This window comes from Crinia signifera, chromosome 12 (assembly GCF_055691185.1).
Source record: "Crinia signifera chromosome 12, ASM5569118v1, whole genome shotgun sequence".
Taxonomy (NCBI): domain Eukaryota; kingdom Metazoa; phylum Chordata; class Amphibia; order Anura; family Myobatrachidae; genus Crinia; species Crinia signifera.
Genome location: NC_139228.1, coordinates 26,713,702 through 26,740,948, shown reverse-complemented (window position 1 = coordinate 26,740,948; position 27,247 = coordinate 26,713,702). Strand labels below are relative to the sequence as shown.

Genomic DNA, 27,247 nt, shown 5'->3' with positions numbered 1-27,247 from the left:
CTGTGGCTGGCTGACTTCAAGACTCCACTTCACCTGATTTTAAACTGCCACAGAACCTGTGTAATTAACATGTGTCCGGAATGTGTCCTAGGTGGTAACCCTAGAATAAACCCCTATGTGGGCTGTTAATTGCACTGATGCCTGGTAGGAGCCAGTTAGTAGACCTAAGTATTGTAGCTCCTGGGATTTGGACTGCCAGTGCCCAGATGCACCGAGGCACCACGCGCATAGAGCGCTGCATGGACAAATATATTTCTTTGATTGTTTAAATGAAGCCTTGTTTGCTGTAAAGTGGATGTGTGGCTTTTATTTCATTAAACACATGCACAAATACTGAAAACTGCCTCCTGTGTCCTATCTGAACAGCGAACCTGTAACACTAATAAAACTTTATTTTATTTTGCATACACTAACAGTTTTGATATTTTGCAGGAATATACTACTTCCTCGAAATGGCGGGAAATAATATTACCGTCGTTACTGAATTTATTCTGTTGGCTTTTGAAGAGATCAACCAAATGCATATTCTGTTTTTTATTACAGTTTTTGTAGCATACAGCACATGTGTTTTTGGAAACATTATTATATTTTTATTAATTACATTTAATCTTTCTCTGCATACACCAATGTACTTTTTTATTCGTACATTTACCATTTTGGAAATTCTATTTGTTTCTGTCATTGTCCCTAAATTCTTAGATATCCTCATTGCAGCTAAAAACAGGATATCATTTATTGCTTGTTTTATACAGTTGTATTGTGCGGATACTTCTGGTATCGTTGAATGTTACCTTCTGGCTGTAATGGTCTTTGATCGATATTTAGCCATTACCAACCCTTTGCATTATTCCACTATAATGAGCCAAGCCTGTACTAAACTGGCTGTGTTTCCATGGGTTGTTGGCTTTGCAGGCTGTTCCCTACCTACCACCTTCACAGCTCGTTTGGATTTCTGTGGTCCTAATCTAATCAATCATTTCTTCTGCGACTTGCCTACGTTGCAGAATTTGGCATGTTCTAAGTCTTACGTCAGTAATCTGGTTACAAGTATAACAGCCATCTTTGTTGTGCTCCTTCCTTTCCTCATAATTATTGGATTCTATACACAAATCATAATCACAGTATCAAAGATTAAGAGTGTGGAGGGAAAACACAAAGCTTTCTCCACCTGCTCTTCTCACTTAATTGTGACTAGTCTCTTCTTTGGTACAGGAATTATTGTATATGTCAGGCCAAATGGCAGGCAGTATGACAAATTCTTAGCACTAACATACACAGTTGTGACGCCATTGTTGAATCCTTTTATTTATACACTGAGAAACAAAGATGTCAAAAAAGTTTTCTCTAAATCAATAAGGACATTAATAAACCTATCAACTAACAGAGGACACATTCAGAAGAACCTTACTGTAAAGTCAAACTACTGACATATTTAATGTTTATGGGGCTATGCACATTGTTTAAACTTCTCTTACACATGTGAAAATATGGTTTAAATAAGACTTCCTTCCATTATTAGGGTCCCATAAGGTTCACTTACTATTCAGAAAACTCCTATGAACATTTTCTGAGTTGCCTACAAGAACAGCATTTCTTCTCAGAGCCCAGTAACTTCCTTTGGAAAGCAAAAAAATGTGATATTTTTTGTATTTTATCCACGTAATAATTGGGTAATTAATGACATTCTGTACTGTATGTATAAACCTACTCCCACAACCTTCAAGTCAATACTTATATTCCCGGATGCCCCGATTAGTGTTTCTAATAACCAGTGGTTAAAGTGGGGGGAACGTGGTGGAACTGAGTTCTACCACCTGTAATGGTAGGTGGAACTAGTTTTAACTCCACCATGGCGCTACACAGAAATTCCAACAGAAAAACAGTACCCACATCAATAGATGATGCAGCCACATCTGAAATCTCTCTTTCTAATCCCCCTTCCTTCATTATTCTCTTCCACCTGTGGCCCACCCCTCCTTGCACTCACATGTGTTCGACCACCTTTCCTGGACCACTTTAAACCCTCCTAATAACCCTTTTGCACCTATGTCCCAGGTCTCACACAACATTTAAAACACAGTTCAAAGTTTACACAAAACATGGGTGTGGGCGTGTTCAGAATCTTAGAAGCATTATCCGTAGAAATACTCCAGTTCTGCCCCCCGGATGACAATGCTCCCCCCCAGTTAAGTGCCAGTGCTGCAGGAAGCAGCATCCCCATGGATCACCCCATGTTTTAAATGGGAGCTGGGTTGGAAGACCCGTTTAATCCATTTACACTGCTCCTTAACTGGACACAATCTTTTTCATGTTTTTTCATGTTTGTTTCACAAGAATAAAACATTTCCAAATTTAGCTTTAGTTGCTTTATCTACTGAATAGCTGAATAAAATGTAGAAACAAGAGTTTATTGAATTTATAACATTTATTACATTTTATTGGATATAATTTAATAGCTCACCAGCAGTGATCGGGGCTAACTGAACACCAGCCATTTTGAGACAAGTGCTGAGATGTTGTGTATACTGGTATAATTTGTTTTTATGAGTCAATAGAAATATTGAGTTTGGTATACAGTCATTAAGCTACACATATTAGGTTGACATGCATTGGGTTGACCATTAAAGGTCGACATGGCTTAGCAATAAAGGTTGACATGCCTTAGGCGACACATGAAAGGTCGACATGGCTAAGGTCGTCATGGTTGGATGGTCAATAAAAGCTCTAGGTTGTTGATGGTAAGGTTCACACAGTCAAAAGGCCAATATGAGGTTTTCACCTTTGGAGCCGACGTGCTGACAGGCGGCATTTCATGCCCTACCATCCACTAGGGCATGGAGGGAGAGTAGAATAGTGTGCTGAGCATAACGACATGCGCAACGCTTGGCAAGCGCAGTGAGCCATGCGTGGGGATGCGATATACATTGACGGTGTCCATGTTGACTGACTTTTGGGACAAAAACTTGAAAACCTCATGTCCACCTTTTGATTGTTGACTTTGCCATTGTTGACCTAATGCTTGTGTTGACCTTCCAACCCTGTCAGCCTTAGCTATGTCAACCTAAGCCAAGATGGCCTTTAGTGGTCGAACCAATGCTTGTTGACCTAATATTGGTCAACCAAATGACCCATACTCATTGAATTTAGTAGAAGACAGGTAAACAATGGAGATCAGCATGGGGTAGTATTATGGAGGGGTTTTTATATGCTTGTGTTTAAACTTAAGGGGTTTGTTTACTAAGATGGGAGTTCTATTTCAGATTGGATGTTGCTATGGGCAACCAATTAGAATGTACTTCTTGTTTATTTAGCACCTTCTAGAAGATAATAGATATAATCTGATTGATTGCCTATAGCAACATCCCATGTAAAATAGAAATCCCATCTTAGTAAATAAATCACTTCATTTTTAATAAAATTCCTGATGTGTTCCACAATAAAACAAAAGTTACTTTATTTGTTAAATTCTGTGTGGTTGTCATTTTTCTTCATATGAATGACAGTTTGGAGTGCTATTCTTCTTGCTTGAAGAACAAATGTTCTTCTGGATTGTTGTTCTTGCAATAACTTATACTTTGGACTCCATTGTATATTATCTATGGATTGGCCATAGTTAAAAGCCCTTTTCTAAATATATATTAAATCAATGGGTGTCAGACAGGCCTGCCATCAGGGGCTTGCCGCAGGTACTGCAGTCCCGTACTCTGAAAGAAGGGGGTCCGCTTTTTACTCCTGCAACCAGGACTAACTGCAGACCTGCTTGACAGTTATCTCCCACCCTGTTCAGTGGCAGCCGCTGTGGGTCGGTGATTGACTGATGCCTGACTTGCAGCTGCCACTGCCCCATCCCCCTGGCATCTAAATCTGCAAATCCTGATCTGAACCACGGCTGCCGATAACCCCCCTCCACTCCTACCACAAGTGTTGGGGCTTCTAATTTGCTTACTACCTGCCGCTGCAGCTGTTTTCAGGAGTATTCACTTCAAGAGGCAGGAACAGCAGCACACACTGTCAGACTGAGCTGGAACAACACTGTAAATGTGAGTGGGGGGGGGGTATTGGAACAGCACAGTACTGTATATGCGAGTGGAAAGGCGGAGATGACTAGTACAGTACTGTAAATGTGAGGGGTGTCGGGAGAACTGGCACAGCACTGTAAACTTAATGGGTAGCCGGCACAGTACTAATTGTGAGGGTGGGGCTTGCACAGAACTGTAATAGGGTTTGCGCACAAGGGCCCTGCCTATTTTGTCTGTCCCAGACCCCCCTATTTCTGATGACAGCCCTGGTGCTGGATGAGTGACCAACAGTAGGGATTCCAACAGTCATTTCTCTGACATCGGAATCCTGACTGTCACGAGCCTGACAGTCGGTAACTCAACACTGGCTATTTTCCCTTGTGGGGTCCACGACCCCCATTGACGGAGAATTGTATAGGTTTTGAGTGCAGCAAGCTCGCAAGGGGCTTCAATGCGCATGCTCACCTGACAGGCTCCTGACAGTCAGGATTCCGATGGCAGGGAAACAACCGCAGACTGATGGGGACATATACCATACCCAAAGCAACAAGCTCTCTCTACTTATTATTTCCCAGCTCGGAATACCATGGGTTTTATCATGCAAATTAGCTCTGTATATTCACCAGTGTTAGAAACTGTCCAAACGTATATTTTGATACAAATGTACAAATGTGGTATCTGCAAAATACTGTTCCATTCACATATAAAACAGTGGACATATTTATTTTTTAGAATGCTCAGCAAGTTTAAACCAAATATTAAACCAAGACTTAAACAAAACATAATTTTCCCAGAGAAATCTGCAAAATCAGTGAAAAGATCATTTCAGTCTATGGGTACATGGTGAGCAGTGTTGAACCCACTTCACCGAAGGCTTCATGTGTGCCACACACCCTGCATCCATTTTTAATACCCATGCTTTCCCCATTTTTGATAGCTTTGCCATTATCCATGACAAGACTGCACACTAGTATCTTCACCTTGTTCTATCAGCGCCCCCCCCCCCCCGCCAAAGCACCGTCATTCCCCATCCCACAAAGCTATTCCACCTTTTTTAGTGGCTGCTGCACCAGATGTACAGTATAGGGGGTAAATTGCCCCACTGGTTTTTGACCCCCTTACAAAAGGAAACATCTCAGTGGGTTGGTTAAATCAAGCAACCAAAGAGCTTACTGAAACTAACAGTATTATTATTATTATTATTATTATTATTATTATTATTCACATTTTGAAAATGTCTTCATCATTCTCATAATTAAACCATATCACTGTTACTAATATCATCATCATCAGCCAATATTATCCCCACCAGAATCCACCATTACAGATGTTTCTGTTGTATATGTCTTTCTCATAGAATTTATAGTTTTTTTAAATAATTTTTGGGAAGAATCCTCTTATGCTGATCACTTCAAAAGTTCCCGACTGTGCTAAACGATATTAACAAGTAGACATCTAATAATGGCTGTTTAAGTGAACCAAAGCTAGTTGGTACAGTACAAGTGGCTCAAAAATTGTAACATTGAAGATGTTGTACTCTGAGGCACAGTTGACTCATCATCATTATCATCATCATCGTCATCATCATTATCACAGGTTAGTTTTTCCTCACAGCGGCATTTGCAGGAGAAACTGAAGCAGGAGACATTTTCATGTCATGAGTCACTTAAGATAACGGATTGCTCATAAGAGGCTCTTTGCAGCTTTGTGTCCCATCTCACAGTCCATCAGCAGCGGTGGTTACACTGTTACTTGCTGCAGTACAGGCTGAGTGGTACCAGATGGTAGCCATCCTGTCTCTTTATTACAATTACTAATTCTACAACAGCAGCGAGTGCTCAGCAGAACTCCATTGGAAGAGCAGTGGTCACACCTGGATCCTGCTGTGAACCACAAAAGTACACTGTACATGCAGGTGCCCTTTCAGGGCTTGGAATCCAGAGGCTGGAATTTCTATTTTCTCTAGGACTTACACCCCTGCTTCATCTAAAAATTTAGAGACAGTCATACACAGATATACAAGTGTCATATATCAGATAAACAGTACAATCTTCTCATATGTTCTAGTTGCTTTACGTTGAGACTTACTGTATACCCATTTTGACAAAAAAAAGTTTCAACATGACTTCACGTAAATCTCACACAACCTGGTATGTCATATGTTTAAAACAATATCACTAGATACAGGGGCAGTTCCAGAGAACTGGAGAAGAGCAAATGTAGTTCCACTGCACAAAAGCGGAAGCAAAGAAGAAACAAGTAACTACAGACCAGTGAGGTAAATTAATGGAAACACTATTAAAAGAAAGAATAGTGGAATATCTTAAATTAAACAACTTACAGGATCCAAAACAGCATGGGTTTTACTGCAGGGAGATCATGACAAACAAGTCTCATTGACTTTTTTGACTCCGTGACCAAAATATTAGATGATGGGGGGCTGTAGATGTGGCATATCTAGACTTTAGTAAGGAAAGTGCTCTTTAAAATCTTTGTTAGTGACATTGCAAATGGTATTGAAGGGAAAGTATGCCTTTTTACAGATGACACAAAGATATGCAACAGAGTAGACACACCAGGAGGGGTAAATCAAATGACTGATGATCTAAGTAAACTTGAGAATTGGTCAAGAGCATGGCAACTACAGTTTAATGCTAAAAAATGCAAAATTATGCACTTCGGACTCAAAAACCCAAAGGCTCAATATATTATCAAGGGTACTATAATGGAAACAACTGAGGAGGAAAGAGATCTAGGAGTCACTATTTCAAGTGACTTAAAGGCAGGAAAGCTATGTAGCAAAGCAATGAGGAAGGCTAGTCAGATGCTGGACAAATAGCAGGTAGCTGTCGAAACGCGTTGGCATCTGGAGTGACTGATCCTACCTTCACCTGGGTTGTGGCATTTCCCACTCCCAGCCACTTACCCAGATCTGGAATTTGTCCAATAGTCTGATGACCAGGGACTAGGATAAAAGAAACCTTGATGTACTTCTTGAATATTATGTGACCGTAAGTACGGTATGCATCACTTCTTTAGGAGTTCCTTACAGAAATGGTGATGCCCTTTTAAAAGATACCTTTACAAGCACGTAACCACTAATTTTTGTGTGAGTTTGGTACGCACAAAGACCCCTAAAATACCTCTATGTAATTATTTACTCAATAAGGTCTTGAATTACATATATCATTTTTCCTTTCTTACATCATTATAACACGTCTATGGTCATGTATGGAGCCTAAATCTATGGTCTGAGGGGAAAAGAAACCGCTACGAGAGTATAAAGATCCACTTACTAGTGAGTACGGTACGCAGCATACTCCCCATCTATATTACCTCTGCACGGATGGTGATCCATAGAAAAGAAACCTTGATACACGGGGTCTCCCAACTAACCTTGTGAGTTCGGTACGACTCTAGTCACCACTTCTATCCATCTCATTGATGTGGTATAATTTGATAATCACCTGACACCCATTTTCTTTGTATCTTTATTTTATACCTATCACATCAAAAATTGAATGATCATCACCCTACAACTGGAGTCAAGCGCCATCATTGTTGTTTTCCAAAAGCACAGTATTCTTCAAAGGAGGTGTTTCCAGTGACCCTCCATCAACTTTGAGGCAGCACGGACTTCTTTATTGCGCCTTGGTACTTTCTATTTTTTGTTTGTTCGGTAGAGAATGTTTCCCAGCAGCTCTGATTTTTTTGTAATTCTCAACCAAAGCAGCCAGGGAGCAATCTCTACCAGCCTCACAAGCAACTCCGGAGGCTCCAGCAAACCCCTACTCAAAGGCCCCTAGAATTTTGGACCCTAAGGCAGCTGCCCAGTAAGCCCATGGTTAAGATGGCCCTGTTTTCCCTATGCTGATGCTCTTTCTTTGGTTGAAACTGAAACTTCACCCAGGATGATCACATTTGAACCTTTTAGGAGCGGGGTGTCTAGATCAGCTGCCTCCACTACAGTACCGGTCAACCCTCTAAAAATATATATATGCTAGTTATAGCAGGAGGAAAAATAGATGAAAACCCAGATTTGGTGACTCCAGGATGATTTGTGAAAGATTGTGAACTAATTTCCTTAAAAAGAGATGAGTCCCCTGATATTAGTTAGCAGTCCACTTGATTATTTAAATATTTTATAAATATTTTTGTGACTGGACTTCTTATCATAATATGGGGTGTCACTAATATGGGAGCACCCAGTGTGGACATAACTCATGTTTTCTGGAGCGCAATACTGAAATGAACATAATTCAATAAATATCATTATCCACTAAAACATATATAGTATTTAGCTTTATCTAATCTCAGAGAAAAGGAGCACAAGATTTTAACTACAAAAACTAAACTTTAAAATGTGTTTTCTTCTTATTCATGGTGGACCTTTTTTATTTTTTACTCTCAGGTGTCCCATTAACAGTATGCACAAAAGATAGCTGTGTGCCAAAGGAGACGTATTCCCTATGTAGAGTCACAAATCTACAGGTACCTTCTCTGTATGGCTTAAACTATAAATGGATGAACATTACACACATATGCGTCTTGTTCAAGACTCTTGCTGCCGATATTCAAGAAACACAAATATTACTTTTATTGAACAGTTCAATTTAAAAATACAGTATGGGTGGCATTTCTCAAGTAAGTGTTTTTGCAATGATATCAATCATTTTGTTCTGGTTTTAAGGTTTTTTTTTCTATTAAAGGATGTAAAAGTACATTCAGAATGAAATGTCTTTTTAACACAGGTTCTCAAACTTGGTCCTCAGGACCCCATACAGTACATGTTTTGCATGACTCCTCACAGAATCACAAGTGAAATATTTAGCTGAAACTGTGAATGTTTTAAAATGTGTCTGTGAGTAATAAATTCTTATGTACATTTGCTGGGTAACCTCGAAAATGTGAGATGATGGGGATCCTGAGAAACGAGTTTGAGATCCACTGCATTATAACTTTTGCCAACTTTTCATCTCTAAAGATGAAGATGTCATCAATAAAATCTGTCCTCTGAACTTATCAATAATCTAGTTCAACACAAGTAATATGAATCCTACATTAAGAGAAACTTCCAGGAACAGAGCATTTTGTCTCTCCTGGAATGGGTCATGTTGGGAGGTAGGCTTATACCTTCAGGGAGTTGCAGCTAGTACATTTTTTGTGTGTTTATATTTCAAATTTCTTCACCAATTTTTAGCTAATCTCCAGTGCATTGGTGAGTTTTGCATTACATTATTGCTATATTGAAAAAAAAATTTTTAATCAATCAATGTATTTGCAGCATCTGTATTTCAATATGACTTGTTCTGTATGTAAAGTAATTAGTTTTTTTCTCAGAATCAATCCTGAAGGCACATTGTATTTTTAATCTTTTCCATGAGTTAGAGCAGGGGTGGGGAATCTTTTTTGTGCCAAGGGCTGTTTGTATGGGGAAAAAATCATTCGGGGGCCATATGTAAAAATTACAAATTGTCGTGCTGCAGCCGTCTCACCCTTCAGCAGCTGCCGCTGAACAGGACTGACAGTCTCCGGATGCTGCTGATTAAGTGGAACTACCGACCTCTCGCGAGAATTCCCATGTACTCCACTCAGACCAGCTACGGGGGCCGCACATGGCCCCAGGGCCTGAGGTTCGCCACCCCTGAGTTAGAGCTTAACAAACTATAGGTATTACCAGCATGTATTTCAATATAGTATTAATCTGCATGTCTCAGTCCTTAATGTAAAATATAAACAATTGTATTGCATAATATACAAATGTCACAAAAAAATCCAAAGAAAATTATTTACTTGAATCAGATTGAGTACATTCTGAGAATTATGTTATTTAGATTCTTTGATTTTAATGCATGGTAAATCTTAAATCATATATTAAAACACAACAAACACAATTGTAGTTTCCCCTCTTTCTGTGCAGAATATAAAAAAAAATTGAAATTGGAAAAAAAAAATTTGTCTAGGGATGTAATAATTTTTTTTTTGCTAAAAACTTACTGGGGACATCTGTAACAGCACTACTGGGGATATGATATGTAACTGGCACTATATAAGTGCAAGAAAATGATTGCTTGGCATTCAAAGTCAGTGTCTGAGATAGTACACAAATTTTGTTTCATGTTTTGAAACCTTGTTTTTTGAACAAATAAAATATATTTGTGTGTATTTCATGTGTTTGATGTGTTTATACAGCATAAATGCAAGATACTTCAAAATACATAATTGAAATATTAAAATATTCCGAAATACGGAATAATCCATTATCCAAACTTCTCCTGGTCCCGAGCATTTTGGATACTCAACCTGTATCTAATATTTAACAAATGTCTAACTTAAGTTTGCCTTCACAAAATATCCTTCATTAAATATGTGCATTTAACATATTTGCATTTAACATGTGGTTATTGAATCTTTTGGTGTTATTGAAAAACACAATTCAAAAAGTTCTTCCCACTGCATCACTTTATGTTTTACATTAAAAATATGTAAAGACTTTCAAATGTTTGTGCCCATTATGAAAACTGGAGTAAATTGGCACACATAAACATATATATTTTAAAAAATACATAATACCGCTGCAGATTTAGCTGGTCTTAGAAATTAGATTTGTGCTTTATTTAATCTTGTCAATTTGTCTTTTTTAGGTTATTTTTCTTTTTTTGTGTGTTACTGCCACTATTAGAATTTTAACAGTTTAACTATTTCAGCACTGATTTTCTGCAGCATATACTTTATAATACAGTAGCTTGGTTGATTTTTTTTAGCTTCTAAATATCAGAAACAGAGCACTTCACCCTATTGAGGCAACAGTCTCAGGAACCTAGCAATTCTTACCGTTAAATGCAGAAGCTCCCACTTTTCTTATTACTTTAGATTTTGCTATGGGGCTTAACAATTTCAGATTATGGGGTAAATGTACTAAAGATTCTAAAAATAAAAACTGGTGATGTTGCCCAAAACAACCAATCAGAATCTGTCAAAAAAAAAAAAATGATATCCATGTATACCATTTGGATGTCCTCAGGTTAGAGCCTCTAGGTGAAATTTTCCACCAAATACCATCTACAGAGGACTTTTCAGTGTTTTCCCATATTGCCCCACCTTACTCCCCCCAGTGACCCTTGGGGGACACCACATCATCAGTGAGGCCAAATTGGGCCAAGTTGGGGTCTCAAACACCATTATATAGTGGTTCTCCTTCAGTCTCTACCACTTGGATGCCCCAGAGTGAGAGCTTTTAGGTTAAATTCTCCACCAATACCATCTAAAGAGGACCTTCCCACTGTTTGCCCATATCTCCCCACCTCACATCCTCCAGTGGCTTTTTGGGGGACATCACGTCATCAGTGAGGTCACATTGGGCCAAGTTGGGGTCTCAAAACACTTTGATCCCTACACAGATTCCTCCAGCGGCATCGACTCAGTATACCGTACAAATAGAGAGGACCTGTGTTACTCCATTCTTCTACCATCCAAAAACAACGATTTGCTTTCCAGTCCCCTTGGTAATGTGCACTTACCTCATTCTATTCTCCACAGAGAAATTAACATCCACGATCTTATCCAATCCTGAGAGTGATCTTATCATTGAGTTTTTAATAGTATTCCAATATTGTCATTGTACTGCTTATGTATATGTTTTAAACAATTTATATATAAAACATTATTAGTATTAGTATTATTATTGTGTAGTGTGTTTTCATTGTAGACAAGCGCTGCTATATTTGTATATAAGAATATATCAAATACAATCTAGTAATTAGATCATATCGATATCAAATTGAATGCAAAAGTACAGATCTAATGCCAAATTGAATGGAAGAATTTAATGTCAAATATAATGGAAAATCGAAATGAACATCGAATCTAAAGCAAATCGAAGCCTGTGTACACACGTTACTGCATGTTTAAGCTCAAAATTTAAAAGTCCAATGCTTTTAATGGCAAAACATGAAATTGTCAAATATTGGAGACAGCTAAAAAATCAGGCCGCATTTACAATAACAGATAATAAAATTATCATAGAAGCGTATACAGTATATATGTGTGTGTGTGTGTGTGTGTGTGTGTGTGTGTTACTTTAAAACTAACTGGTGTCACCTTTTTTTTAAATATAATTATACAAAAATGAATTAATAATAACTTCTAATATTTCCCTTGAAGGACTCCCTTTCTAACACAAAGGAAGACGTGAATGAAACCATTGTGACGGAATTTATCTTAATTGCTTTTTCTAGCTTGCAGCGCTTGCAGATTCTACTTTTTGCTGCCATTTTGGTGGCATACATAGTCTGTGTTGCCGGAAACATTTTCATCATTGTTATGGTCATCGCTTCACCATTGCTACATACTCCAATGTATTATTTTATATGTACCTTTGCAGTTTTGGAAATCATGTTTGTGTCAGATACCATTCCCAATCTTCTCGCTAACTTAATTTCAGGGAACAAGAAAATATCACTGATTGGATGTTTCATACAGATGTATGCCTTCAATGGTTTAGGAATTACAGAATGTTATCTCTTGGCCGTCATGTCCTTCGATCGACACTTAGCAATTAATAATCCTTTGCACTATTCAACTATTATGAGAAGGGTCATTTATATTGAGCTAGCTGTAGCTCCTTGGATTGTTGGTTTTTCCATCTCTGCTATGACTGCCATTTCCACAGCTCGTTTGAAATTCTGCGGACCAAACAAGCTTGACCATTTTGTCTGTGATTTGGCTCCATTGCAAAAACTGGCATGTTCCAATCCCTTCGTCAGTAGAGTGGCCACACTCTTAGCAGCTGTCCTTGCTACAGTTATCCCATTCATTGTTATTATAGTTTTTTACATTCACATCATCAACACAATCTTCAAAATTAAGAGTTCTGAAGGCAAGCAAAAAGCCTTCTCCACATGCTCCTCCCATCTTATTGTAGCCAGCATGTATTATGGGACAGCCAGCATTGTATACGTCAGGCCTGATGGCAGCCAATATGATAAATTCCTGGCACTTATGTACACCGTTATAACTCCTCTGTTGAACCCATTTATTTATACTTTGAGGAACAAGGATGTGAAGTCAGCAGTAAGAAAAACAAGATTATTGAAACGTGTCCTTGACTCATATCCCAACTAACCAAGTTTTGCTGTATGCTCTTTTTAAGAATATGGGGGATATTCAATCTTTCTGCACTCGTCTATTCAAAGCTGTCATTAACGACAGCATTGAAGGTTGTCAGATCTGACAGTTTTTAAAGTCGGATCTGTTTAGTTGGAAACGGCTGTGGATTGGCGAATTCACGGTTGTTTTTTGTCAATCCACAGCTGTATTCGCTAATGCACAAATCTTCCGACACTCAGAACATTGAATTCCTACTGTCGAGTTACAGTTGGATCAGTTGAAAACGGCCCAAGAGTCTGACTGTTCTGGCAGTCAGAATCCTGGATGTTTGCTTATCAACATAGTCTGAATATATTGCAAAGTGGCTTCACTTCAAATATTTAAACTAATACAAGTTTAATTCAAATTAAATCTTAAAATCTGTACCATGTTCAATAAAAACATCCATTGTTCCATTTGAGTTCTTATCTTCAAAATAATATATTTAATCAAAGTAATTTTTCAGAATATTCTTATTTGTAAATGACTACCATTGATATTGATAGCTCACAATAGGGCAGATCTATTAAGTCTGCTGAAGAGATAAATTGGAGTAAACGTAGAGAAACAGTGGACGGAGATAACACACCAGCCAATCAATTCCCAACTGTCATTTTAAAATGTTATGATAATTTTGTAATTTAATTTTTGATTAATTTATGTAAAATAAAATAGAAGGATTATGGGTACTTGTGCAGTTTCACTGCGGCACTTTATGCTACGCTCTCAGCGTAGCGCAACGGCAGCCTAGCATAGTCGGCGTAGAGTCCCCGCAGCAGCCTTGCATAGTGAGCGTAGTGTCCCTGTCAGGCAGCGTAGTCACCTTACTGTCCCTGCGAGCTGCAGCTCTGTCCCTGGCAAGCCTAGTGAGCGCCTCTCACACAGCGCTGGTAACCGCCAGATCCCCTGCGCTAGCGGACGCCGGTGGAGAGGCGATCATGCGGGCGCCGGCAGAGAGGCGCTCCATCTGCATGAGACGCATGAGCGTCTTATACTATTGTGCGTCCCAGTAATTTGTGCGGCAAGGTATGGCAACCCGCTTCAGGGAGACGGTCAGGGTTCAGGATTCGGTAACACGTGCGTCTCGTGCACAAATGCAGCAAGTCACTGAGCCTGAGGGGACGCGGAATACTTTCCATGCTTTGGGCTCATTTTACACATCCCCTCGCGGGGCTCAGTGGCTCCCTGCGCTCGCCGCACTTTATAAAATAAACTCCATGCCGACGTGGATAGTGGGGGTATGAACAGGTTGGGAGGATGCTTAACGCATCCTCTCCTCACGCTTCAGGCTGATGTGGATAGTGGGGGTGTTTCAGAAACACATTCACACCTGTAATGTCAGGCAGGTTGAAATTGCTCAATGGTTCTCACAAAATGTAATAAGCCATGACACAACGCTGACTGACTACGCTAACTCCGGTTAGGTGTGAACATACACACAGTCGAAGACATAAGCTGACTATGCTGACTACGCACTGACTATGCTGACTACGGGAAAACAATGCTGATGCTGACAGGGACGCTGACTACACTATCTACGCTGACTACGCTGGCCGCGGGAATGCTGATGCTGACAGCTGATGATGTAAGTGGTGCCGGATTATGTGCATAGTTGGCTCGGCTGTGTTCTAAGTTGCAAGTGGTGAGTGCTAGGCCCATTAGGGGTGATCTGGGTAACTATAGGTGGATTCCAGAGTGACAGGTTTAACAGAAAACATTGCGCCGTGGGCAGCAACTGTGGGGGCAGTATAAGACGTGTCGCCAAACACTTTAACTGGATACACAAATGCAAAAGAATAAAACCACCTATGGTTGCGCCGACTATATAGAGAGATGGAATTTAACAAACCCTCACAAAAAGGCTCACCAGTAGGTTCTCTGTGGTAGTGGTGGCAGCTCCAAGTATAGCCAATATGGTCAGACCCATATTGTGACCATATTGGCTACTGTCAGATTTGGAGTCTGGAATTGTACGTACAGTATGTATATTTGATGTATATAATCACATAGTCGGCGCAAACACAGGTGGTTTTATTATTTTGCATTAGAGTGACAGGTTTGTTTCGTGTCTCAAGTGATGTTTTTTAGGCCCGATAGTGATGGATGCTAGGTTGGTGAAGGGTGGTCTGAATAGCAAATCAAGATAAAGACCTGAGGTCAAAGGTCGAAACGCATTCGTGACTGACAGGATAAGGAAGTGCAGAAGGACGCTCTTACCGTATGAGGATTGGGATTCCAGCAAGCCTGCCCGGGAAGCAGTCTGGTATACACCACCTACCCAAGCCCTTTTTGAACTGTTTCACTTTAGCTGTTCAACTGTGACACCCCAGAATTGGGGGTATCTCTTACTTGCCCAGCATTCACATTGGTGGCCAGCGTGGCCCTACTTACACAAAACCACAGGGGGTTGCTAGGCAACCGCCCTGCAGCAGTATTCTACACAGGACTTAAAAGGACGGAGGGCACTAGGACCCAGCACTTACCCAAGGTGCTGGGACAGAGCCGAGAAAAGGGTGCCTGGTGATTGGTGTAGAAAGGGCGCGAAGCTAGAAAGGAAGGAGGGTGAGAGGTCGCAGAACAGCAAGGAAAGTGCGCAGGGTGTAGCAGTTGTGAGGAGTAAGCAGAGGACGTGCTGGGAGAGAGCCGACTGAGACAGAGGCTGGGTGCGCAGCAGCACATTGCCCAGCCAGAGCCGCGACTGCCGATGCAAGTGTCGGGCGGTGATTGACAGCCAGGAGCCGGGACGCGCGCGGCTCTGAAGATGAAGAGAGAGGCCAAGTGCGGCAGCAGCTGACGTCCATCAGCAGAGAAGCCGGCAGCTACGGAGCGGCGGTGAGTGACAGCGGAGAGCGCAGAGACGCTGCGGGCAGAAGAGGCTGATTGAGACCCGGCAGAGAGAGTCCTGGCGAGCAGCGGCGTGGTGAGCAAGGGGAAGACTGAGCGGAGGAGTCCCTTCACCCCCAGTGACCAGCAGCAGACAGCGTTCACCCCTCCAGCCGGCTGTGAGTGACAGGCCAGCCTAGCAAGGCAGACAGAGTCATCTTACTCCCAGGTCTTGGGAGTTAGGGAGAGGAGGCCGCTACGTGAGCCCAGCAGTGTACAGCCAACGGCAGGCGCCGCAGCAAATAGTAAGTGCTGCACCGCAGCTCCACCCTGGGTCACCCCCAACTGTCCCTGACCCTACACGAGCCCTAACGCCACACACCTGCCAGCAGAAGTGACCCCAGCAGGGACAATCTCTCAGGACCTGAGCAGGCCAGGAAGATAGAGGCTCACACTCCCTCTTCTTGCCAGAAGTCTTAACAGTAGCCACCAGGCATTGATTGCCAGTCACAGAGACTCTCGACTTGGCCCTCGTAGTCTCCCCAATAGGGCCCAGAGACTGCCACTAGAACTGCTGAGTCCCATTGTGTTCCCTTGTACCTCCCAGAACGGCCCCTGCGCTGTGGAGCAACAAGCTACAGCACAAGCCTTGAAGACCAGTAGGTCTAGAGCACCATCTTGTGGTGCAACCAAGAAAGGGCAATCACTTTGTCAGCTCTTGTCAAAGGATAGTCCTGCATTTATCCCTTTTAATCGGAATCTCGCCCCCAGCACGTTGGACTCTCCACCGCTGTGAAGGATTGTTGCTTCAAATTCGCTATACATTGTGCAGAACTATCAGAGGCCTCCAACGAACTCACAGGTCTGTCTTAGAGACAGTGGGTGTTCATAGGAACTGGGTACCCAGTAGCGTAATATCATGTACAGTAAAGTAGTACTAAGGTGTTGTTTTAAATTGCACATAACTAATGTGTATAGTTTAATGTGATTGCCAAGTATTGTATGTTTCTACCAAGTGATAACTTTGTTTGATTGCATTATCCAGACGTGCCTTGTGTTAATACGGTGAACTTGCTGTGTTACAAATGGTGCACCCCTTTCAGTGCTATCTATGCCTTAGGTAGCCCTGCCTGCTACCCAACCTCAAGTATCCTATTTAATCCCAAATAAATTCTGTTGCACCATTTCCTTGGTCTGGTTCTTGTCCTGCGTCCATCAAGACAAGAAGAAGAGTAGACGGCGATCCTCCCAGAGTGCAAGGTAAAGGGGTTACTGGCCTTTTTGTTCCGGTTCACCACATCTAACTTTGGCGTCCACGAACAGGACCGGAAAATGTCGGAAGCCGGTACTCCAACACCATCACCCCGCAGACGTCTCCCACCACTACCGGAAGACAAAGAACCGCCGAAGGCAGCGGCGGCACAGATCACGATGCCCTACTACTTCGGGGCCACGTGGCTCCTCACATTCTCAGGAGATACGCGGACGAAAGGCACAAGCACTTTTAAGGCATTCAAGGACCGCATGAATTCGACGTTCACCCTTTACCAACTGAACGAACAGCAAAGCAAAGAAGTATTGCTGGCGCAACTGAGAGGGTCCGCCCTGAGAGAAGTCAAATCATGGTCAGAAGGCGACAAGGAGACGGCGGACAAGATATTGAAAAAACTGGCAAAGATCTTCGATGCCAAAACTGTGCCAGTGCTGAAGAGCAGGTTATATGCCAGGAAGCAGAAACAGGGAGAATCACTGCGTGATTTCGCACTGGCATTACATGAGGCCATGAAGGCAGTACAAGCCGCAGACCCGAGAGAAGTACAACTAGCAAATGAAATGCTGATAGACCTCTTCGTAGAAGGGGCAAGAGAAGAGACCACTCGCGCCCAACTCCGAATGATAAAGCGGCAAGAACAAGGCTGCACATTTAAAGAACTCAAGGAATCGGCACTGCAAGTGCTGGAAAAAGTCCAGAATGAGGAGCCGGAAGAAGGTGCTATGGCGGAAGAAGAAGAGACTGAGGATCACTGTGAAGCCAGACGCCAGGGACCTGGTAGTGTAAAGAAGAGAACAGTACTTCAAGAGGCGCAATCGCCAGCAGGCCTAGACCCACTGTCCGCCATTAACAGCAAGCTCACAGAACTGGCCCTAAACATCGCCAGAATGGGACAAAGGCTGGAGCAGAGCGAAGCCAGACATAATGAGTGGCGCCCGCGAAGGGAGAGAGGAAGCCGACCACGTTGGAGCACGCCCAGAGAATCGGGAGGAGGCTCAATCGATCAGTTCGATGAAGAAGGTATGCCGATATGCCAAAGATGCCAACAGAGCAGACATATTGAAGGAAGTTGTCATCAGAATACTTTAAACGAGGAGGCCCCGAGGAGGAGGACCGACCCTCGGGAAGAGACCCACTACAAGGTCCGCAGAAACAAAACTGGTGGCCCTGCTCCATACAAGATCCATCGATCAGTCCGCCAGAGCTCATGCAAAGTCAGACCACGGCGAGAAGACCACGTGACACGGAGGATCGACGAGTCAGAACAAGAAGAGTGACTGGCCAGGTATCGTGGTTCAGTGTGGCACGTGGCTATGGCTTCATAAGGGCAGACAACAAGAAGACCGTATACGTGCACTACACCGGTATCCAGAAGACCCCCAGGAACAAATACTTCCGAAGCCTAGAAAAAGGAGAACGGGTTGAATTCGAAGTGACCAATGGGAGGAGAGGTGTCAAGGCAACCAACGTAACAGGCCCCGGTGGCGCTGCAGTAAGAGGCAACAGATATGCAACTATCCATAGTCAACATCGACGCTTCATGCACCGGCCATATGGTCAGCACCACCTGAAGAGGAGAAGATCGCAGGATGTTTGTGGCGAGATTGACCGGCCCATCCGTAACCACCCCCGGCCTGACCAGATGCCACGATCACCAGAACCCATTAGGCCACCGCCTCAACCTAATTTCCCTGTGGAGACCCCAAAAGAAGCGGAGAAGGCCAAAGCCCAGTTGAAAGAAGTGAGGTCAGGAACCGAACACAGGTACCCCTCTAGAATGGTAGATACGGGTGACCAGACCGCAGCTCTACAGCAGACAGGTGCCAGTACTGCCGAACGGAAGAGATGCCTCGAAGTGGTGGCTCACATGACCATGGCAAAGAAAATAGAGCCGTTGAAACTTGAAAGCCCAAAGGCAACTGTGCCACCGCCTAAACCAAAGGTCACTACGGAAATCACCAACACAGCTGAAAAGGCCGAAACCCGCCCCATGGAAGAGAAAACTGGTACAGACCAGGAGTACACGACAATTACAGGAGAAGAATTTGTGTGCATGATACAACAGGCCATCAACAGGTCCAGAAAGAGTGGAAAAGGGACCCCACGTGCTCATTGCAGACCGCATGCTGTGGTCTAAGGTGCAGTTGAAGGACCGCTTCGACAGCTAGTAGGTCTGAGCGGTACATGAAAAGGGTGTTACCAGCCGATATAGAATGTAAATATTTAACTGCAAATCCTTTGTAGATTGTATGTACGTAAATTTGTGTACAGTATTAAGATTTATGTAATATGTGATGTTGTCCGTGGCCCAATTAAGAAAGGACATTACGGACCTTATATTTATGTTCGGGACTTTATCCAGGACTTTTGCTAACCTTGCAAGTGGATGCCCGAGGACTGGCATCATTCGAGCAGGGGGACATGTGACACCCCAGAATCGGGGGTATCTCTTACTTGCCCAGAATTCACATTGGTGGCCAGCGTGGCCCTACTTACACAAAACCACAGGGGGTTGCTAGGCAACCGCCCTGCAGCAGTATTCTACACAGGACTTAAAAGGACGGAGGGCACTAGGACCCAGCACTTACCCAAGGTGCTGGGACAGAGCCGAGAAAAGGGTGCCTGGTGATTGGTGTAGAAAGGGCGCGAAGCTAGAAAGGAAGGAGGGTGAGAGGTCGCAGAACAGCAAGGAAAGTGCGCAGGGTGTAGCAGTTGTGAGGAGTAAGCAGAGGACGTGCTGGGAGAGAGCCGACTGAGACAGAGGCTGGGTGCGCAGCAGCACATTGCCCAGCCAGAGCCGCGACCGCCGATGCAAGTGTCGGGCGGTGATTGACAGCCAGGAGCCGGGACGCGCGCGGCTCTGAAGATGAAGAGAGAGGCCAAGTGCGGCAGCAGCTGACGTCCATCAGCAGAGAAGCCGGCAGCTACGGAGCGGCGGTGAGTGACAGCGGAGAGCGCAGAGACGCTGCGGGCAGAAGAGGCTGATTGAGACCCGGCAGAGAGAGTCCTGGCGAGCAGCGGCGTGGTGAGCAAGGGGAAGACTGAGCGGAGGAGTCCCTTCACCCCCAGTGACCAGCAGCAGAGTGCAGGAACCAGCGTTCACCCCTCCAGCCGGCTGTGAGTGACAGGCCAGCCTAGCAAGGCAGACAGAGTCATCTTACTCCCAGGTCTTGGGAGTTAGGGAGAGGAGGCCGCTACGTGAGCCCAGCAGTGTACAGCCAATGGCAGGCGCCGCAGCAAATAGTAAGTGCTGCACCGCAGCTCCACCCTGGGTCACCCCCAACTGTCCCTGACCCTACACGAGCCCTAACGCCACACACCTGCCAGCAGAAGTGACCCCAGCAGGGACAATCTCTCAGGACCTGAGCAGGCCAGGAAGATAGAGGCTCACACTCCCTCTTCTTGCCAGAAGTCTTAACAGTAGCCACCAGGCATTGATTGCCAGTCACAGAGACTCTCGACTTGGCCCTCGTAGTCTCCCCAATAGGGCCCAGAGACTGCCACTAGAACTGCTGAGTCCCATTGTGTTCCCTTGTACCTCCCAGAACGGCCCCTGCGCTGCGGAGCAACAAGCTACAGCACAAGCCTTGAAGACCAGTAGGTCTAGAGCACCATCTTGTGGTGCAACCAAGAAAGGGCAATCACTTTGTCAGCTCTTGTCAAAGGATAGTCCTGCATTTATCCCTTTTAATCGGAATCTCGCCCCCAGCCCGTTGGACTCTCCACCGCTGTGAAGGATTGTTGCTTCAAATTCGCTATACATTGTGCAGAACTATCAGAGGCCTCCAACGAACTCACAGGTCTGTCTTAGAGACAGTGGGTGTTCATAGGAACTGGGTACCCAGTAGCGTAATATCATGTACAGTAAAGTAGTACTAAGGTGTTGTTTTAAATTTCACATAACTAATGCGTATAGTTTAATGTGATTGCCAAGTATTGTATGTTTCTACCAAGTGATAACTTTGTTTGATTGCATTATCCAGACGTGCCTTGTGTTAATACTGTGAACTTGCTGTGTTACAAATGGTGCACCCCTTTCAGTGCTATCTATGCCTTAGGTAGCCCTGCCTGCTACCCAACCTCAAGTATCCTATTTAATCCCAAATAAATTCTGTTGCACCATTTCCTTGGTCTGGTTCTTGTCCTGCGTCCATCAAGACAAGAAGAAGAGTAGACGGCGATCCTCCCAGAGTGCAAGGTAAAGGGGTTACTGGCTTTTTTGTTCCGGTTCACCACACAACTACATATGGTAAACACACTCTTTGCACTTTATCTGCCTGTGGAAGATTTGTATTATTGCATTTTGCACTTTATCCTGCCTATGAAAAAACTGGAAAAATCTGTATGAAAGATGTTATGAATTTTTTTTATGTGTTAAATTAAACGGTATTATACTATGTCATTTTCCTCTCTCCTTTCAATTTTCCATATATGTTTGAATTTATTGTGGAACGGTGGAAAAAAAGGACAGAGGATCTATTTCAAGCCGTGAGGCCCAAAAGGAGAGTTATAAGTATATCTATATATTTTATACTAGCGCTGGTGAAGGGTTATCCACTTTGTTTGTTAATAAATAATATAAGAATATTTTGGAAAAGGACAAAACTGGAATCTCTCTTTCCACCATCTCCTGGTTTGTCCTTCGATAGACTGCCTCTCTCTCTCTCTCTCTCGTCTCTCTCTCTCGTCTCTCTCTCTCTTGTTTCTCTCCCTGTCTCCTCTTAAATTTCTTCTACCAGCTCCCATCTCGCTTCATGAACCTGTCCATAATCTTTTTAGGTACTTGTGTATTATAGCGGCACGCCCGATGTGCATCACGCGATGTTTTCATCGCGTCGCATCGCATGGCATGCCATGCGATGCGACGCGATTTTTGCCCCCTATGCGATGAAAGATCGTATAAGCACCATAAAGGGTGCTTTTAAGCACCCTAATGGGTGCATACAATGTGAAATGCACCCCCACGCCACCCCCCCCCCCCCACTATAAACGTGAACCCAAAGCGTGGCGAGCGCAGCGAGCCCGCGAGGGGCGGCGGTACGTGTCCTCCGACCTTTTCATACCCCCACTATCCACGTCGGCGTGGAGTTGAGAATAGAAAGTGTGGCGAGCGCAGCGAGGGGACGCGGATACCTTCACAGGTATCGGAGTCCCCTCGAGGGCTTCACAGGTATCCGCGTCTGCTCGCCACACTTCGGGCTCGGTGGCTCGCTGCACTCGCCACACTTTCTATTCTCAACTCCACGCCGACGTGGATAGTGGGGGTATGAAAAGGTTGGATGACGCGTACCGCCACGCTTCGGGTTCACGTTTATAGTGGGGGGGCGTGGGGGGGGCGTGGGGGTGCATTTCACATTGTAAGCACCCATTAGGGTGCTTATACAATGTTTAATCGCGTCGCATCGCATTGTATGGCATTGTATGGCCATGTACAATGTCATACAATATAAAAATTTAATGACATTGTACGATATTGCGTTGCATCGCATACCATCGTATGCCTTATGGTATGCGATGCGATGGGCGCCGCCAAAATACACAAGTACCTCTTTTTATTCTATCTATTGTTGGATCACTGTGGCTTCTCTCTACCAGGGCAGGATGTACAAACATCAGCTTCTTTTCGCATTGGTGCTGTAGAAGGATCAGATCAGATACCTTCCTCCGTACTAAGAAGCTGAGCCCCTGGAAGTCCAGGAACCAGCAGACATCACAAAGGCTGCTCGTTGTATACTAATCACATGTTTAAGTACATATGTGATTAGTTGCAGTGTGATGTGTGGCAGAATGTATCGCAAGATGTTGGTACATCCTACCCTATGAATTGCAACTCAAATCTCTAACAGTGCCGGATGTTAACCACCAGCTCACCCTAAAAGGAAAGTATAGATCTAGTGATGACATTCAGGGAGGAATCTGCTCATCTCCAGCCTCCATCACCAGCAGCAGCTCTTCCAGCAGCAGGTAGAGCTGCTGCTGATGTCGAAGGCTGGAGATGAGCAGAGTTAGTCCCCACACTGCTTGAGAGGAGGCTCCAGTTCTGTCCCCACTGCAGAAGTGTAGTCAGGACCTGCACTGCTGCTGCTGGCTTATGGTCATGTTAGGGAAGAAGGCACAAACACATCAGGCACAGCCAGGGGCATGGATGACAGGATATAGGTGTGGGAGGAGGTTTAAAGCTGCCTAGGACTAACTGTGGACATGGTTTGTCACTATTGGCAATGCCAACATGATGGGTTTGTTCATCTCTTTACTGAGTCAAAAAAAGATCTCTGCCATTTACGTCTATTACATTTTATAAATTGAAGAAAATTCAGATGTCCCAGGCAGCAGTAGATATAAAATGAATAAACAAATACAAAATTTCTAGTATTATACAAATACTTAAATAATATCCCTCAAAATGTAAATGCTCAAAGCCTATTGCTGGGTGCCTTCCCATGGGGACAGCCTCCCTTTCACCAAAGAAGTGCATAACAAGTGAAATAAGTACTTTCAATAATCACCCTTGACCAATCTCCTTGTGTGCTTTAAGGCATTGCCTGCCTTTAGTCCCCATTTGCGGTGACATCATCACACTGGCTGGGCAAGCGGTCATGTGGCCAATAACAGCAGGGCTGCCGCTAGAAATTGTGGGGCTGGGGACTGATTTCTAGAAGGAGTGGCCCGGGCCCTCAGAGAAGCAGGGTTTGGGACAGCTGTAACCACAGCACCCCCGTGTTAGTGGCCCTGACTAACAGCAACAATAATACAGACACAAGATCGTATTAGTTTTGCAATTAAAAATAGTGGAAAAAAGTGATAAACAAGAATCAATAAACATTGTGAAATTAAAGTGCATAGTACAATATCAAATATAAAAACCATAATGTGCACATGAACCATATTTTAACATTTAAATTAAGCTGTCCTATATTGTATATTGTCCTATATTGACATCTAGTGGCAAAAATGTAGATAAATTATTTGTTAATAGAATCTGAATATAGATACTGTACAATAAGTGGCATAAGCTCATCCCAGTTGCCTGGAGGCAAGAAAACAGTTGCCACCCCCCATCCTTATATAGATAAACATATGTATGCATGTACACACATACACACACATACTTTACTGCTAGAGCTATCAGTTCCTGCTATTAGTTTCTGCATAGTAAGCCAGCAGATTCTAAACATCTCCATTCATAAGCAATAGCAATTTAATCGCTGAAAACAAGCAACGTTTCAATGCTCAAGGCATTTTCATCAGGCTAACAAACATTAAAACCATCTCTTACGTTAAATGTACCCGTGTGGACACCAGCTGTTAGCAGGACCACACGCCCGTGCAGCGCCACATAATGAGTGACGTCATCCCGCTGCTACAGACCACAGTGCCCGTGTGACTGCTCACAAGTGACACCATCACCTAGCAACAGACATAAACAAATAATAATAGTATAGTACTATCCGCAGTAATAAATAATCATAAGCAACAACAAATAATAAGATAATAAAGAACGAAATAATATATATAAACACACAAGCATACTGAATTGTGATGCTGCTATGGAAATATACATTTTCCACAAAAAAATGAAAATATAATAAGATATTACCAAATACAGGCTGATATGTTTTAACACTTCAATGCAATAGTACATTTAAACCTGAAAACTCATTGAATCCATTCGGGAGCAGCGTACCTAACCGCAAGAACCACATCGCTTCACAGCGCAACAAAAGTAAACCCCGATCACTCCCTCTCAGGTATTTTGGGATATGGTCGATAATACGATACTTCGACTGTGAAATAGTATGTGACGTTGTCACAAAGGGACATGCGACTTTATGTTCGCTGGTACCTGTAGAGATAGCCGCTTTAATAGCTGACCGGTGGGCCGCCATACGCGCTCTTTAAAAGAGTGTTCTGTCTTTCCAATGCATGTGAGCCCACAGGGGAATATGATCTGATAACCTACAAATTTTGTATTGCATGTTAATGTATGGTTAATATACATAGTTTTACCTAACTGTGGATGTGGAAAGGTAGCACTCGAGATAAGGAACCGGCATGTTGTACAAGTATAACGTATACAGCAGTTATTGATTTTTCTCTGGTTTACATTTAGTGAGATATCCGTCTTCACAAATTTGCCCCTCAGATTGCGGGGCCGCTTGTAACAGAACAGTAGATTGGTATTTTGTAAACCCAAATCAGGGTCACATTGGACCATACCCCACGATTTTTATAGACTAAATTGAATACCTCGATTATAGGTGGTAACCCATGGCAACCTATTTGAAGGTAATTTATCATTTTTTTGTGGGGTTAACAAATCACTTCTGTCAAAGCAAATACTTTAGCTTTGACAGGTTGGAGTACAGATTGAGGATAACCTCTGGCCTCGAATCATTTTACCACAGCATCAATTTGAACTACAGCATTAGCAGTGTCCGAATGAATGCGTTTAGTCTGTAATAATTGCAAAAAATAAATAATCTACACATATATATATATATATATATATATATATGTCTGTTCGCGCTGGCCGGCACTCTGAATGCTGTGCTGCGTTGCTTGCCCGGTGCCTTCCAAAGTTTCCCCTCGGGTGGGGGGGAGAGAATATAGCGTGGTATGGTCGGCGGCACTCCCAGACTGGGAAATAAAGAACAACGATATGCCCAAATGTGGATCAACGTTTCAGTGCCCGTGCACTTTTATCAAGATCAGCAGAGTGAATAAAAAACAGTGAAACTTACCACTCTAAATAGACAGTGAACACATCATGGGGAGTCAGCTGCTTCCGGACGCCTTCACAAGATCCGGCGCTCGGTTACTGCGTCATCGCCAGTACACAAACACGTTGCTAAGCAACCACATCGTAATAATTAGTAGCACATCTAAAAAAAGAGATACAAGAGAAAGTGTTAAGAATATGCAATGGTTAAAATAAGATCTCATGAAGTAAGTATTCAATGAGAAATATAGTGAATACATGAAGGGATAAATAGATGCAGTATGTGGAATTGTGGTGGGTGTAATCTCCCTTTACGCAACCTGTCAGCTGCATAACCATGTCAAAAAACCCCATGAAATATATATAAGAGGGAACCAATGCTGGGGTTATATGTCTTAATACACATGCCCAATATTGCGTCCTGACGGGGGATGGCTAATGCTTTCTGTTTCATTAGTTGTATCGTTTTTTGTCATAACCTCTCTCGAGGAATTTATTGGCCATAGTGTCCAATTCTACCAAGGCCTGACTGCGCTCACTGTTAATGCGCAGTACCCGTAGAAATTGACTATAGGGTAAAGCTTTTTTAAGGCTGGTAGGGTGGGCACTTGATGATAGGAGTATGTTGTTCCTATCAGTGGGCTTATGATACAAGGAGGTGATGATATTATTATTTGCCAGTGTCAGGGTGACGTCAAGAAAGTTGGTCGATTGATCACTGATGGAGTAGGTGTATTTTACTGGGCTTGAGGTAGAATTGTGATTTTCCATAATTTGAGAGAATGTCTCTCTAGTGCCACTCCAAAATATCAAGACGTCATCAATGAATCTAAAATAAGCAAATACATGTTTAGCAATGGATCTGCAAAGAAGGTTTCATTTTCAATCATTATCATAAAAGCATTAGAATATGACGGAGCCACACATGATCCCATTGCTACCCCAGCTGTTTGCAGGTAGTAATTACCATTAAAATAGAAATAATTTTTGGTAAGGATGGTTTCCAATAAGGTCATGTATAGGTTAAGGTCAGGACCATTGTACAGGGGGTTATTGGTTAATAGCATTCTTGTTGCTTGTAACCCCAAGTTGTGTGGTATGCAGGTGTACAGGTTACATACATCAACAGTGCACAATAAGCATTTCTCAGGCAGCGATGTAAAGGCATTAATGGCTGTAAGTAAGGCGGCTGTGTCCTTCAAACAAGTGGGTTTGGCTTGAATAATCGGCTGGAGATATCCATCAAGATACACCGAAATCGGTGAA

At 43.1% G+C, this 27,247-nt stretch overlaps 2 protein-coding genes across 2 annotated transcripts; both read left to right on the top strand.

Annotated features, from left to right (window-relative positions):
• Positions 1–452: 452 nt before the first annotated feature.
• Positions 453–1,427, top strand: LOC146049494 (olfactory receptor 10A4-like). The gene has a single exon (XM_083166040.1). The coding sequence runs from the start codon at positions 453–455 to the stop codon at positions 1,425–1,427; it is 975 nt and encodes a 324-aa protein (XP_083022166.1).
• A 7,218-nt stretch (positions 1,428–8,645) lies between these two features.
• On the top strand, positions 8,646–13,142 carry LOC146049493 (olfactory receptor 5V1-like). The gene is made up of 2 exons (XM_083166039.1): positions 8,646–8,663; positions 12,183–13,142. The coding sequence occupies exons 1-2, from the start codon at positions 8,646–8,648 to the stop codon at positions 13,140–13,142; spliced, it is 978 nt and encodes a 325-aa protein (XP_083022165.1).
• Positions 13,143–27,247: the final 14,105 nt, after the last annotated feature.